This window comes from Astyanax mexicanus, chromosome 16 (genome assembly GCF_023375975.1).
Source record: "Astyanax mexicanus isolate ESR-SI-001 chromosome 16, AstMex3_surface, whole genome shotgun sequence".
Lineage (NCBI taxonomy): Eukaryota > Metazoa > Chordata > Actinopteri > Characiformes > Acestrorhamphidae > Astyanax > Astyanax mexicanus.
The window spans coordinates 38,415,950-38,431,703 of record NC_064423.1 but is presented as its reverse complement, the minus strand read 5'-3'; the positions used below and the strand labels follow the sequence as shown (position 1 = coordinate 38,431,703).

The following is a 15,754-nucleotide window of genomic DNA, read 5'->3' as shown; positions in this document are numbered from 1 at the left end:
GCAAGAACATAGCAGACGTATGTAGTCTAGAATGAAGATGCTCCGTGCAGAGACTCAAGAGAACTCCAGACAAACTCCAGTCCAACGAAGCTTCTTTAATATATTTACATTAAAATTCATTTATTTTCAATCAGCATATATGCAGCTGAAACAGGGAGGAGCCTAGTGCATCCCAAATGTATCATAACACCTAGGACACAATGGCAACTCACAGCAACCTTCTAGTAACCATTAGCAATGGCATAGCAACTGTCTGGGATACAATAGCAACATCCTAGTAAAACACTATCATATTTCTAAAAACTGTATAAAAGAGAAGTTTACTATTTATCCAATTAGAACAGTGGGATCTAATGCTATATATACAACACTGTATATAGTGGGCAGGGTGTTGAGCTGTAGGGATACTGAATGCTTGGTTTTAGATTATGGTACAACCACTAATGAAAACAACAGCAACCAACTTGTATATCATAGCATCCTAATAGTAATCACTTAGCACCTTTACAGCAACTATTAAGTAATGGTTATATAATATATATTTATATAATTATATAATACTTAGTAACTTTATAGCAACCATCTGGGATTCCAAACTGACCACACCTTGGCGAGCATCTATTAATCTCTTAACACCATAGCAACTACCTGAAAAACCACAGCTACCACCTAGCAATTCTACCATCATAATAAAAGAGAAGCTTACTTTTTATCAGGACAGTGGGATTTAATGTAAAATACAACACTGCTAACTAGTAGGCGGGGTTTAAACACAACACTAAATGAACCACTGTCTGACACCAGTCTTTACATGTAAACTAATTTTTAAAAAATGATAGTGTGTTTTTGGTTTTTCAGTGAAAAATCTCCATTTTAAATGTGCTTTGTAGTCTAAGACTAGGCTAACTCCCTGTCTGGGAAATGCCCTATGGTGTATACAGCATTACATAACAAAAGTATTACAAATTGCCTAGTCCATTAAAAACACTATCAACCTCCTAGAGCTGTGATTTGCTAAGATTATTATATTACATGGAGGAATAAATGTGATTAGACAGGAGGCTTGTGTATATAAAGTTCTTCAGTAGTATCAGTATTGCAAAGTCCACTGTCTCGTCAATGATTAACATGCAATATATTGTGATGGTTTGATCTCCACTATACAGTTTGTCATCCACACAGTGAAGATCTACCTATTGGTGATCAGTTGTATGGTTATAAGTTGTGAGGAGCTTTGCCTTTACCTCTGGTGGTCGTTCATCCGTCACTGTAATTGAATTACAGTGATTTGGATCAGCTCCGTTTTTTAGCTGTCGTCATTCTGAGGACAGGGACCAAGATAAAGGCAGCTCATCTGAATTACTTCATAGTTCAAGGATTCATCATTCATGCAGTTCTAAAGGTCTTATAGGAGGTCAAACATTTATTGGCTGTTAGTGACTCAGTTCCTTTCCTGGACATAACTTTATGACAGAGCTTCTTTATTTATTGATGTCCATCAGTGATGTTTCAAATGATTTCATTTTCTTTCACCAGTAATACTATTTGGACATTCAGACATCTGCTTATTTGTGATTTCTTTTAAAACAAGGCAACTTTAAAGCAGCCAAATGCATTTATTAAAAATAGACTACTTAAAAACTATCAGTTTCTCTGATTTATTATTTAAAGGTATATGTTTGAGTAAAATGAATGTTGTTGCTTTATTCTATAAACTACTGTAAATATTTCTCCCTAATAGAAATATTTAGGAGCATGTATTTGCAGAAAATGGGAAAAGGTCAAAATAATGAAAAAGCATGCTCTTCACCAATCTTACACGCTGCTTTTGGATAACTTTATGCCACTCCTAGGACAGAAATTCAAGCAGTTTAGCTTTGTTTGATGGCTTGTGACCATCCATCTTCTTTTGGGTTACATTCCAGAGGTTTTCAATGGGGTTCAGTTATGGATTGACGGTCAGCTTATTCAAATTTAAATATCAACCACAGGATGATATACAGTAACCTACAAAAAGAATGGCAAATAGAAGCTGGGGTTAAGTGCATGGCAAGACCATTAGGAAAGAGGATCATAGAGACCCTTCATCAATGAGAAGCAAAGAAGAACAAGGCTGAAATTTGCAAAAGACCATAACGATTGGACCATAGAAAAAAATAAATGCTGTAAATGACAATATTTCTATTTGGAATTTGGGGGAAAGGTTATCAGAAGTTTATAGAATAAAACAACAATGTTCATTTGACTAAAACATGAATTGTCCTATGAATAGTAAAAAAACTAAGAATTTTAATTAATCTTAAATTAATAGTATGGTGAGCCATATTCTGGTTTAAGGAGGATCCTGATGCTGCTGTCTTAATATGGTCTCTTAATAGGATTTTCCATTCTGTACCATTACTGTAATAGCTTCTCTTATTTATGCTTGTCTCTGTGTTTTCCTTAAAAAAAACAAGCTAATTTATTTAAACTTCCATTTTCATACTTTATATAAGAATATTGTGCCGTTTCCTGAAAATTCCATTAGCAGACTTCCTCATAGTTTAACCCATCAATGATGGAGGCTGATGTTTACGATTACCAGAACTGCTCTTTGCTTTTAGCCCTGTCTAGAGCTTGCATTTCCACCCGACGGCACCCCCTGCGTGCAGGTCTTAATCTACAGTGTGTGACCTTACATACACACTGTATCTCCACATGTTTGTGGAAATGGCAACTACTGAATACATACATTTATACATATTGAAACATGGAACAAATTGTCTGAAAACCCTGGCTGTTTCTTTAAAGCTGTTGCTTAGAAAAATGCTAAAATCAGTGTCTATTACCAAATGCTAAGCTAATTTATCTAGCTTACCAGGATCTGTTCCCACCTATCACAGAAGTTCAGTGAGTCTCTTGCATTTCTCATTGAATAAACTTAAACTTTTATTTTATTCAGATTTGATAAAAATGATGGTGTACTTATACTATGACAGTTGTTTTCTAAAATTTGTATTGTGTTATATTTTGTTTTGCCAAGGTCTTGCTTTTATACAGCCCTACTTTTCATACAGTATATGGATGTAAACTCAGTCATTTTTGCCCATTGTGTTTACGTTGCATTATTCTGATTTTGTAGTATCATTATATCAGTGGCATAAAAAATATTAAAAAATGACAGTAATTTATTACAGAGATTGGCAAAATATGACAGTAGACAGTACGCTCCAGTAGAACAGTGGTTCTCAAACATTTTAGACCATATACCACCCATGTTAAAACTAAAACTCCATGTCCTCCACAGGAACATATGCATGCAAACTAGGGGTGACTAGGGGTGTCCCATATAAATGCTGCAAAGTCCATGACATTTGGAGAAAATTATGTTCATGTTATAGATATGTTTTTATCCAATGAAACCAGGCAAATTTTTAAGACCCAGAGATTTGGACATCCCCTTTTACTCACATACATTTGCTTGTATAATCTTTTGTTTTTGATACATGAAAAACATTTTAAGAACAGTTTAAGAACCACTGTAGTAGGCAGTCTTCTCTGTACAGTAGAGACAGTTACCCCAACAAGAACCCTGATGTTGGAAAAAACAGTGAATGATGTGTCCCAATTACAGTATTATATGTGGCCCATATAGTGAAGCTTAAACAAACCTGGAATGCTCGTTTTTAAGCAGTACACTGGATCCTAGACTGGTCCTAGATTTTGGTGTATTTCTTTGAAGCCTACAGCCAGACAGATCAGAGTTTAGTACATTTTATTCTATATGATTCAGTAAGGAGTATTACGTTTTGACAGATCCCCTCTCAGCGAGGAAAAGTAAGACTTCAGTACTGTAGCCAAGTCCACTGTCAGCAAGAGCCTTGGAGGTTTGAGCTAGGGCCCAAAGGAATGGAGCAGGGCGCTGGCGAGAGTGGGTATTCAGTAAGGAGATCCAGAGATCTGTCAGTTTTCTGGCGGTCCCTGCTGTGTAAAAGACCCTGGGGGAGGAAACAGTACTCCATATGGTTAATACAAAGTCAGTTAGGGATGTCCAACAACAGATTTCACTTATGAAGGCTTGTACCTGCTAAATGGCCCATCGGATACTTATCTTAAGAGTTAAATTTTATATAACTGCATATCAACATGTTAATTTACTTGTAATTTATTTGATAACTATATAATATAAGATGTAATTTTGCGCAATCAAAGTAACTCATGTAATCTTATCTTTTTTAATATTCTTCTTTAATTGAGTTAATACTGTCTACAAGACAGAACAGGTACATCCATCAGTATGTGATGGGTAAGGTTGGCAGTACTTTGCAAAAGTGTTAATAAACAAGACAGATACATTTTTAAGTAGGTGTAATTAAAAACAGGTGGAAAATATTAGTACTCTGGTGAAGAGGAGCTGGAAAACAGTTCATGATTTGTTGTATGAGATTGTGTGACTGAAACATAAGAAGTAGTTGGATTATGGAAATTTAGGCAGAGGGTGCATGTTTAAAATGTCTTAAATGCTAAAATATCCGTTAAAAAAGTTGCTAAGGTTCCCCCATCTCAGTTAATCACAGTTGGCATTGGGGTTGTGCAAATTTCAGAATTGAATTAAAAATTTAATTAAGAAATTTGAATTGAGATTGTAAACAGGAAGCGGAATTGCAATACTAATTTGAATTGCAGTAAGTATAATTGGAATTCCATAAAATTAAGAAAAGTTCATAATACATAATTAAGGTGTATTAACAATGAAGCTTTAGAACATATATTGGCAACAGAAAACAAAGATGTGCCACTGACTGATTATAATCCTGACAACAGTCAACAGTGAAACGTTCATTGCTATCTTGGCAGTGCAGGTGCACCGCATGCACTCAACACGCGTACACCCCCATTTGTTGCACACACATGGATGTGTTAAACTCATTTACTCTTCTAATGTGTTACAGACTATAGAGCCAAAACAATAACAGCTCTTTGGTCACATCAGTGTCTTTTCTGTTGTTATGCATTTCTCTTGGGAAGTCTTTGTGTCATGTTGGAGGTTGACCCCATTTGGGGAATCTTGGAGTATCTCCAACCTCCCCACCCAAACTTTGCAATCAGAATTTGCAAACCAGGCTGGACTGATGTGTACTACACATAGCCAGAGTGTTTTAAAGGATGTTGGTGAGTGTGTTATGTGGTAAAGGCTGCTGTGTGAACCGCTTTATATTCCTGTTACTTTTGGCAGTGTGGGCAGTGTGCCAAGTCATGCTGGAAAATAAAATCTGCATCTCCATAAAAGTTGTCAGCAGAGGGAACCATGAAGTGACCTTAGACTTGATAAAACACAGTGGATCAACACCAGTGGATCAACTTGAACTGATCAAGCTGCTTGAGGTCTAGAGTGAAGTTTCCACAATCAGTGATGGTTTGTAGAGTCATGTCATCTGCTGGTGTTGATCCACTGAGGTTTTATTAAGTCTAAAGTCAGTGCAGTGTTTTACAGCACTGCTTTCCTCTGCTGATTCAGATTTTTTGGGTTTTCATTGGCTGTAAGTCATAATCATCAACAATAAAATAAATAAACGCTTAAAATAGATCACTGTGTGTGTAATACATCTATATAATATATGAGTTTCACATGTGAAACGAAATTACTGAAATAAAGTAATAATCATTTTTCAATGATAATTTATTTATTTTTTGAGACACACTAGTGTGTGTGTGCATATTGACTAATCAGAACAATAATCGACAGGCGACTACCTAAACAATCCCTAGTTGCAGCCCCAGTAATTATTGCTGTGAATACATTCTTTATATTACCCACCCCCCTATGACAGAGAGATAAGTCCCTGTCTTTTTATCTGTCTATCCCTGCTGGGCTCCAGAGATCTGAGTTTGACAGGTTAGGCCCTCATCCTCACAGGCCAACGAGGAGAGCCCCTCCATAACGGCAGGCTGCACCTCTCTCGACCTCTGAGCCTCATCTCTGGAGTTCAGGGAGCTCAGGGAGTGGGAAAGCCCAGCAATCAGACACTCTTATCGATCTTCACCGACCCAGCGCACTGTCACATCCACTCGCTCCTTATCAGCTTTCCAAACAAAAGCCACTCAGCTGGGCACAGAGTTGCAGTTCGATCCAGCCGCCGCCACTTCTTTAGGTTTGTTGGAACAAAAGAGCAGACGACACGCTGTGGCGAACCTCCGCCAGGAGATACCAGGCTGCTGGCACATCAGACTGCACCGCATAAAAGGAAGCCGCAGAGGAAGTTAAAGTTGTGTTTGTGTCCTTTGTGCTTTGTTTGACCAGCAATTAACCTGAGTGTGTTGGCGCTCTGGCAGAGTTTGGAGCGGCGGGTGAGCGGTGTGTCCTTCAGAGGTGCAGAATCGAGGCCACGGCTGACGCTGGATACATAATTAGATTGAAAGAGGCGAGCTTAATGTGGCTAAAGCCCGACTCATTCATCAACCTGACTGCATCTGGGGAGGACGAGCTCAGGGAGAAACAGCCAGAGCTGATTGGATGTGTGCTGGTGGGAGGATGTTGATACTTTTTTGTTGTCTTACACTATATGTCCAAATATTTATGGACACAATGTCTAATCACTGTATTCAGCTACTTAACATTGGTTGCAACCATTGCTAACACAGACGTTAGGGGTGGGGATATCTAGGCATCCTACAATTGGATTTGATTATGATTCATTGGTCGATTATTGATACGATCATTGATGCATCTTGATACATGTTCTACTTCTATACTGGTTTCACTGTCCTCATTGCATGAGTGCTTGGTACTTTTGAAGTAAAGTAACTGTTATGATCCATAATGAATCCGGATATTTAATAGGCTCCCTGACACTATTTCTTTTTTCTTAAAAAACAGTATAGTAATTTTAATTAATCAAATAATTTAATACAACAGTATAGGATTAATGTTATTAGGGTAATATTAAAACCAGCTACAAGGAAAGCTGATACAAGAAGGTTGATTATAATGTATTGGCTGACCAGTATATTGTATATACAGAGTTGGTTTTAATGTTGTGGCTGATCTGTGGTGTACACTGGGCATCCAACACCATGACCTCACTAATGCCAAAACATTTGCTTTTGTTGCTGAATGCAATCAGATCCTCACAGCAGTGCTTCAGAATCACCGGACTCTTGACTGTAGAGGCAGTTACTTCAACAAAAGCAGGATAAACTCCTTTAATACCCCTTTATTTCAGAAGAAAATGAAAAGAACAGGTGTCCCAGTACTTTTGTCCATATAGTATAGCATGTCTGTGAGTGCTGATGTGTCAGACATAATGAAATAGGGGCATGACACAGTTGTATCTGTTACTCTCAGTGACCTTATAAGCTGTGTGAGTGTGTGTGTGTGTGTGTGTATTTGTATGTGTCATTGTGAGCTGAGCAGTTCATGTGACATAATTTGCTGGCAGCTCCATTATCCCTCCGTCTGCATCTCCTACAGAGAACGCCTGCAACATACTCTGCATATGGCCCTAATCAGTGTGTGTGTGTGTGTGTGCTGTGTATCTGTGTGTGTTTGCATCATATTGTGACATCTGCCTCTTGGGAGGTCTCTGTGCTAAGAACTCCATCAACTACACCTATTGTTTGTGTGAGTGTGTGTATGTGTGTGTGCCTGCACTCATTATAATGTTTGAATAACCAAAACAGTATACAAATAAAGGTAAAAAAAAAAGTATTAATACAGTGACAGGTAGGCCTGTCATGATAAGATTGTTTCGATATACAGTCCCAAAAATGATTGTGATAAACTACAGCTCTGGAAAAAAGTAAGAGACCACTTAAGAATGATGAGTTTTTTTGATTTTACTAAATTAAAAACCTCTGGAATATAATCAAGAGTTAGATGGATGATCAAACCTTCAAACCACCAAACTGATCTGCTTGAATTTTTGCACCAGGAGTAAAGCAGCATAAAGTTATCCAAAAGCAGTGTGTAAGACTGGTGGAGGAGAACATGATGCCAAGATGCATGAAAACTGTGATCAAATAACAGGGTTATTCCACCAAATATAGATTTCTGAAAGCTCTGCATTTTATTTGTTATTTTAAACATTTCTCATTTTCTACAAATAAATTCTCTAAATTACAATATTTTTATTTGGAATTTGGGAGAAATGTTGTCTGTAGTTTTTAGAATAAAACAACAATGTTCATTTTACTCAAACATAAACCTATAAATAGCAAAATCAGAGAAACTGATTCAGAAACTAAAGTGTTCCACGTTTCATTAAGTCATTATATTAAAACAACACTGTGTTTTTTTTTTCCTGTCTTTGTATCTTCAGAGCGGCCGGTAAACGCAGACCAGCAGGACCGAACTCTACTGAAGGGCGTCTTTAGTGTGAGAAAGGGCAAGACGCAGCTTCACAAATGGGCAGAGCGCCAGGTTATCCTATGCGGCACCTGTCTGATCGTGGCCTCCGTTAAAGACAGCCTAACGGGCAAGATGCACATCCTACCCCTGGTGGGGGGGAAGGTAAGAGAACGTAGTCGTAGACGCTCACATGTGACTCCTTTGCCCTGCACTTCGTCCATGGACAGAACCACAGCTGGGGTGTACAAACACAGCTGTGGATGACAGGGGAGGGGGAAGAGGATGGGAGGCTAGAACACAGCAGGATTCACATTATTACAGTACATTCATATTAGAAACCCAAACACACTGATCAGACCGTCTGTAAAATTCATCCTAATAGTGCAAACTGGAATATCTGTACTGTGATTGATACGGCAATCCCAAGGAGAACACTTCTATTTGCACTGTTAGGGTTTTGCACATTTTAGAGATGGACAGATTAGGAACAGATTTTTTTTCAGCATGATCCATGTGGAGATCTGTGCAAGCGCAGGATCAATCACAAGCTGAACTATCACGTTTTGGTACATTAATGAATCAAATCCTACAAAAGTGTCATGTTATGTTTCTTAAATGGTAATGCGACTGCAGTTTCAACTGGTCTCACCTCGTTCAAACATATGCGGCTACATATAATACCTGCCTGTAAGGACCTTGACTTAAAGCACCACCTGTACAATCCCTTTGCTGAACTGCACTGTGAAACTTTGTAATTAGAGGTGCTTGTTTACAGTGACTTGCAAACTTTACAGTGCCCACACACTTAAAGGTAAAAGTGGACTGAAAATTATAAATGGTTTTAAAAACTTTTAATAAAATAAAAATCTAAAAGGCTCACATGCAAAAGTATTCACCCCCTTTTACTCTGAACCCCCTAAATTAAATCCAGTGCAATCAGTCGCCTTCAGAAGTCACTTAATTAGTTAATAGAGTCCAGCTGTGTGTAATACCTGTTTTGTGAAGGTCTCAGTGGTTTGTTAGAGAACACTAGTAAACAAACAGCATCATAAAGGCCAAGGAAACCACCAGATAGGTCAAAGATAAAGTTTACAGCAGGGTTAAAAAAAAATGTGTGATGCACTCTTGAGAGGGATATCCAGTTTCTGGTGTTAAAAGACCTTACTCTAGTTTTACACCATCTACAAATATATGTTTGTCGTTTTCTGTCTTTTTCTTTCTTTACTGTTGTGCAAAACCAAACCATGGTCTGATCTAAAGCGTGACTTTTATATATACCATTACACCCCAAGTTATCAGTAAGAAATATTAACTGTTTGAAGTGGGTTGCTGGAGATTGCAGGTGACAGCTCTAGCCATGCCTGAATTACCTTGGCCCGCATATAAGCCAAAATATTTAAAAGAACTTTATTATGGTAGTAGAACTGAATTTTTGATTTGATTTAGATTTTTGGGTGTTTTATAGTGTTCCAAGTTTAACGGCACTTGCAGAGAGCAAAAAATGTAAAATTATCAGATTGCTGTGGAAAAGACGTTTTTGATTTGTATTAGTAAGTGACTTGTCCATATAATGCAGGGTAAATACTGCCTAAATTTTTATTACAGCTTTTTATCCTCTTTCCCAGGTAGAAGAAGTGAAGCGAAGGCAGCACTGTCTGATGTTCAACTCTGCCGGTCCCCAGGCCCAGACCTACTACGTTAACTTTGATACATTGGCCGAATACCAGCGCTGGCATCGGCAGGCCTCCAAAGTGAGTCAATGGGGTTTTTATCTAATCAAGCCACACATTTAGCTTTCGTTAGAGAGCCAAACGTCTGCTGGGCAAACAGCTGACTGCTCTTAAGTCTCATTCATCTAATGTATTTAGTCTTCATTCTGTTGTCACAAAGTGTGTGTGTGTGTGTTGTGCTCAGTGTTCCACTGAGATATAACACTGTAATAACCTCCTGCAGAGCACAGCTTTGGTGAAACAGCTGCCTGTGTTTGCGTGCATTTCTGTCATTTTTAAAGTCTTTCTGTATAAATACTGTCCAGCAGCTATGCTCTTGTATGTACCCTGGATACATTTTTAAAAAATGATTTTCCTCTTTTTAATCCACTCTTTAAATAAGTAGGAATACTATTTAATTCTCTCATGTGAATGTAGAGTACCAGTAAAAAGTTTGGACACAATTCATGCAATGTTTTTATTTATTTATTTTTTTCCTACATTTCCTATAAAGTGTTAAACAAACTAAAATACTCTGTGAAACATTGAGATGCTCTTATCTGGGGAGCTGCTAACTGTGATGAACTTATCCTGTGCAACAGAGGGAACTCTTGCTCTTCATTTATCGGTGCGGTCCTGATGCGAGCCAGTTCCATCATTACATTTTTGATGGTCTTTGCGACTACAATTGAGGATACTTTCAAAGTTTCTGAAATGTTTTGGATTGACTGACCTTCATTCAGTTCCAAGTATTTTTTTCTTCACTTAGTTAAGTAGTTCTTGCTTCTCATAATATGGATTAGAACATTACTTAAATAGAGCTATTCACTGTATACCAACTTTACAGCTGATGCTCTTAAACACATTAAGAGGCAAGAAATTCAAGTAATTTGTTCTTGACAAGTTCAGCACAGCTTTTGACTGGTATTTTCTGCAGAAAGTTCTGTGCTGTACTTTTTGATACTTATTAAAGGAATGTATACAGATTAATCCTCCAAATAGTGTCCAAAGTTTCCAGAAATAAAGAAAGCTTTAATTGGGTAAATAACCATTTGAACATACCAGTTGTTCTTTGGACTGCGTAATGCCAAGAACCCAACAATACTAAGTATTGTGATACAGGAGTTAGATAGCAATATATCTGTGATGTACTGCAGTCCCTTACAGGTAGCCTGCATATCAAGCAGTTCCAGTGCATACTGTTACATTTATTCATGTCAGCCCCACTGCTTATCAACAAGTGTATCTATCTTCTTCTCCTCCTCTTGTCCTCTCAGCTTGGATCCTTACTGGCCTCTAATCATCTAATTAACGTGCTTTCCCCCACGTGAGGACCCCAGCACACTGTGAATACTTCCATCCAGGCAGGGATCAGGCTTACACACAGAGAGAGAGAGGGAGTATGAAAGAATAAGAATGAAAATCCAATTAGGAGGCATTTGCTTCGGAGGGAGGCCTGTGTGAGGTGAAGAGTTGATTACTGGGATGACATGGTGAGAGAGAGAGATAGATAGAAAGAGAGAGAGCATCAAGTTCCACTGCATTTTTGAGATCTCCTCTGGCCAGTCAGAAGTGAGTTAGTGAGTGTGTAAGCATGTGTGTTTGTTCATGCGTGTATGTATGCAGTCTCTGAGTGCACGTTCACATTTGTGTGTGTGTGTGTGTAGAGACTGTGCATGATAGGCTTAGTGAGTAATGCGCATTGTGGCAGTCTTTGTGGGGGAAGCAGCGGCTGGTTTATAAAGGCACTCTTTCAGTCAGTGCAGCAGAGAGGCGAGACTGCCTGGCTGCCAGATAGCATCAATTGTCTTCGGGGTGGGGTGAGGGGGGCTACCACCTCTCTCTCTCTTTCTTTTCCTCTCTCTCTCTCTTTCTCTCTCTCTATCTCTCTCCCTGTCATTAAAATAGAGTAAGATCTGATACATTATGATGACACAATATAGCACTATAAGAACCATGTGCATTAGAATAGACAGTTATTATGGGCTATGCTCTTTAGCACCTAGAGGCCCTGCTCTGTGAGTGTTTTATCGTTTTACACATGAACTCATCATGTTGTGGGGATACGTTTCCTCAGCAGGAACAGGGAAGCTGGTCAGAGTTGATGAAAAGATGAATGGAGAGAAATACAGAAAAATCTTGAAATAAAACCTGTTGCAGGCTGCAAAAGACTAAAGACTGGAAAGGAGATTCACCTTCCAGCAAGACAATAACCCTAAACACATAGACAGACCTACAGTAGAATGGTTTATATCAAAGAATATTAAGAGTCATGTGTTAGAATGGCACAATCAAATTCTTAACCTAAATCTGATTGAGCTTCTGTGGCAAGACATGAAAACTGCTGTTCACAGATGCTCTATATCCAACCTGGCTGAAGTAAGGTGACAAAATGTGAAAAGATCAATGGGTATGAATACTTTTGAAAGTCATATTGTATTTTGGCCTGAGTGATGCACTCTTGGGAGGGGTTTCCAGTTAGTGTTGTTAAATGACTACTTTCTCCACAAGCTGAGACAGTTTTACACCTTCTACAAATGGGAGTTTTTATAAGTTTAAATTCTGTTAAATGTACACCAAAAAAAAAGGTGAGAACAGAATCAGAATGTACACCAAAAAAGTATCGTTGAGAACAGAATCAGAATCGCAGTATCTCACCCTACTTGCTAACAGTAGTCAACCAGCCAGATTTGTGATTCCTGCAGCCGGTAAACTTTAGCAACCATGAAGCAGAGTTATTCATTCATTTTGCCTTAAAACAATCCTGAGTATTAGATTTTGTACAAGACGTCTGGGAGGATAAAGTCCGGTTAATGTCTGGAGGCGGTGTACATATGTACAAAATATAGTATACAGTATACTGGACATTACCTGGACTTTATCCTACACATAGCAAAATACTGTACATGTTATTCACACATGGGTTCTTTTGGGTATTACCCAGACTTTGAACTAAGGAGCTGAAAAATAAACTGGAACAACTAATATCGATATTTGTTTACTCATGTACTGCTCTACCAGGTAACAGGTTCTGGGTTATTGTGAATGTGTAAAAGGGGCCTGTGTGTTCTACCGTTTTGTGGTTGTTAAAAGGTTGCTTCTGAAACAGATCCAGCAGAGCAGAAATTTCACAAACTGACTTGTGGCAAAGATTCCATCCAATAACACAGTTAGTGCCATGTCTTCAGTACGACCCATTCTTCTGCTATTGTTTATTTATGGAGTATGCGTGACTATATGAGAGATAAAATACATCTGTTATCAGTGGGTGTGACTGAAACATCTGTCTTTATGCACTTTATGTCCAAATGTTTGTGGACACCCCTTCTAATGAATGCATTAGCCTCTTTAAGTAGCAAGTTCACACGCATCAGTTGGGGTGTATGTGCCTTCACAATTTGCTGTCAGAATAGTCTGAATGTTAACGTTTGTCTAGGTGTTTTTCAGTCAGTGGCACACCAGTGTTTTCCATTTGCAAGATAGCAATACGCCATAAATGTACCTAAACGTATCTTATTTCGAGACCACCACACCTATCAGTGTAGATGTATTTAGAAACACTGTTGCTATTTAAACAATGCAGGTGGAAGGCGTAAAAAATAGACTGTTGACGGGGTGTAAGTTAGCAATGAGCATCATAACACACTTTGTAAGATAGTAAAATGTTTTTGTATGTGTGTGTTTGTGTGTAGGTTGTTTCTCAGACCATCAGCCTGGTGGATCTGTCCTGCTACAGTCTGGAGGAGGTGCCTGAATACCTTTTCTACAGCCAAGATGTCACACATCTGAACCTACGCCACAATTTCATAAGCTTGGAGGGCCCTGGTGGACTCTGTAACTTTAACAGGTAAGGAAAGACAAACGTGTTCTTACCCACGTGACCGATCTAAGCATGGCCTCACGCATGTTGGTAATCTAAGCCTGGTCGAGACAGAACTACATGAACGTGTCATAAACTGTTTTCGTGATTAACCTGGCGGTGACTATTAAAAACGTGTCTCTGCTCGTGACAGTTATTGTAGTGACAGTGTGATAACGTAGATAACAGCTACGGAGTTGCTGATATGACCTTTTACACAATGGGCTGATAAGGCTGTTGATAAGACCTTACATGGATGCACTTTATGCAGTACTGCTATTTCTTGGTTGCTAGTGCCATGGCTGTGATTGTGACTTTAATGGTCTAAGAGGAAACACAATATTTATAGGAGACAGTCACTCATTTCAGATCTTGTTATTTTCAGGAGATCCTACTGCTTTGTTTGAGAAATAGTAGTGTAGAATAAAAAAGTAGTGTAGGGTAGTATAGATTAATGTAGAGAGTTTAAGGTAGTGTAGGGTAGTCTAGAGTAATGTAGAGAGTTTATGGTAGTGTAGGGTAGTATAGAGTAATATAGGGAGTATAAGGTAGTGTAGGGCAGTAGAGTTAGTATAAGGTAGTTAGGATAGTATAGAGTAATGTAGGGAGTTTAAGGTAGTGTAGGGTAGTATAGAGTAATGTAGAGAGTTTATGGTAGTGTAGGGTAGTATAGAGTAATGTAAAGAGTTTATGTTAGTGTAGGGTAGTATAGAGTAATATAGGGAGTATAAGGTGGTGTAGGGCAGTAGAGTTAGTATAAGGTAGTTAGGGTAGTATAGAGTAATGTAGGGAGTTTAAGGTAGTGTAGGGTAGTATAGAGTAATATAGGGAGTATAAGGTAGTGAATGGTAGTATAGAGCAGCGTTTCTCAACCTTTTTTCTATCACGGCACCCTTTAAATATATGCGAGATGTCAAGGCACCCCAGTTTACGGACGGGGGGGGGGTGCTGGCGCAGTACTTCAGGTGAGAACGAGGGGTGTTGCTGGCGGAATATGAAATAAAATAGCGCGTGCATCGCGTGGGGGGACAAAAACTTTACAGTGTGTCCCAATTTAGGGGCTGCATCCTTCAGAGGCTGTATTCGAAGACAGATTGCGTCACAGCTGCGCAGTAATACACCGCCTCTGTGGGTCGCATCCTTCAGAGTATGCTGCATGTGAATTGGGACACACCCCGACACGAGCTGACTCTGGAAAGGAAATTTGCACGTGAGGCGCAATATTTTGACGGCACCCCCGATGAAGCCAGACGGCACCCCAGGGTGCCGCGGCACCCTGGTTGAGAAACACTGGTATAGAGTAATGTAGGGAGTATAAGGTAGTGTAGTGTAGTATAGAGTTATATAGGGAGTATAAGGTAGTGTAGGGTAGTATAGAGTAATGTAGGGAGTATAAGGTAGTGTAGTGTATTATAGAGTTATATAGGGAGTATAAGGTAGTGTGAGTAGTATAGAGTAATATAGGGAGTATAGGGTAGTGTAGGGTAGTATAGAGCAATATAGGGAGTATAAGGTAGTGTAGGGTAGTATAGAGCAATATAGGGAGTATAAGGTAGTGTAGGGTAGTATAGAGCAATATAGGGAGTATAAGGTAGTGTAGGGTAGTATAGAGTAATGTAGGGAGTATAAGGTAGTGTAGTGTATTATAGAGTTATATAGGGAGTATAAGGTAGTGTGAGTAGTATAGAGTAATATAGGGAGTATAAGGTAGTGTAGGGTAGTATAGAGTAATGTAGGGAGTATAAGGTAGTGTAGTGTAGTATAGAGTTATATAGGGAGTATAAGGTAGTGTAGGGTAGTATAGAGTAATATAGGGAGTGTAGGGTAGTATAGAGTTATATAGGGAGTATAAGGTAGTGT

At 38.8% G+C, this 15,754-nt stretch overlaps 1 protein-coding gene across 2 annotated transcripts in view; it reads left to right on the top strand.

Moving 5' to 3' along the window:
- The window catches only part of phlpp2 (PH domain and leucine rich repeat protein phosphatase 2), a 69,779-nt gene that overhangs the window by 19,115 nt on the left and 34,910 nt on the right, over positions 1–15,754 (top strand). For both annotated transcript variants that reach the window (XM_022670087.2, XM_022670088.2), the window contains exons 4-6: positions 8,298–8,488; positions 9,952–10,077; positions 13,728–13,882. In XM_022670087.2, coding sequence (XP_022525808.2) covers positions 8,298–8,488; positions 9,952–10,077; positions 13,728–13,882 — 472 coding nt within the window. The remainder of the gene's footprint in view (positions 1–8,297; positions 8,489–9,951; positions 10,078–13,727; positions 13,883–15,754) is intronic.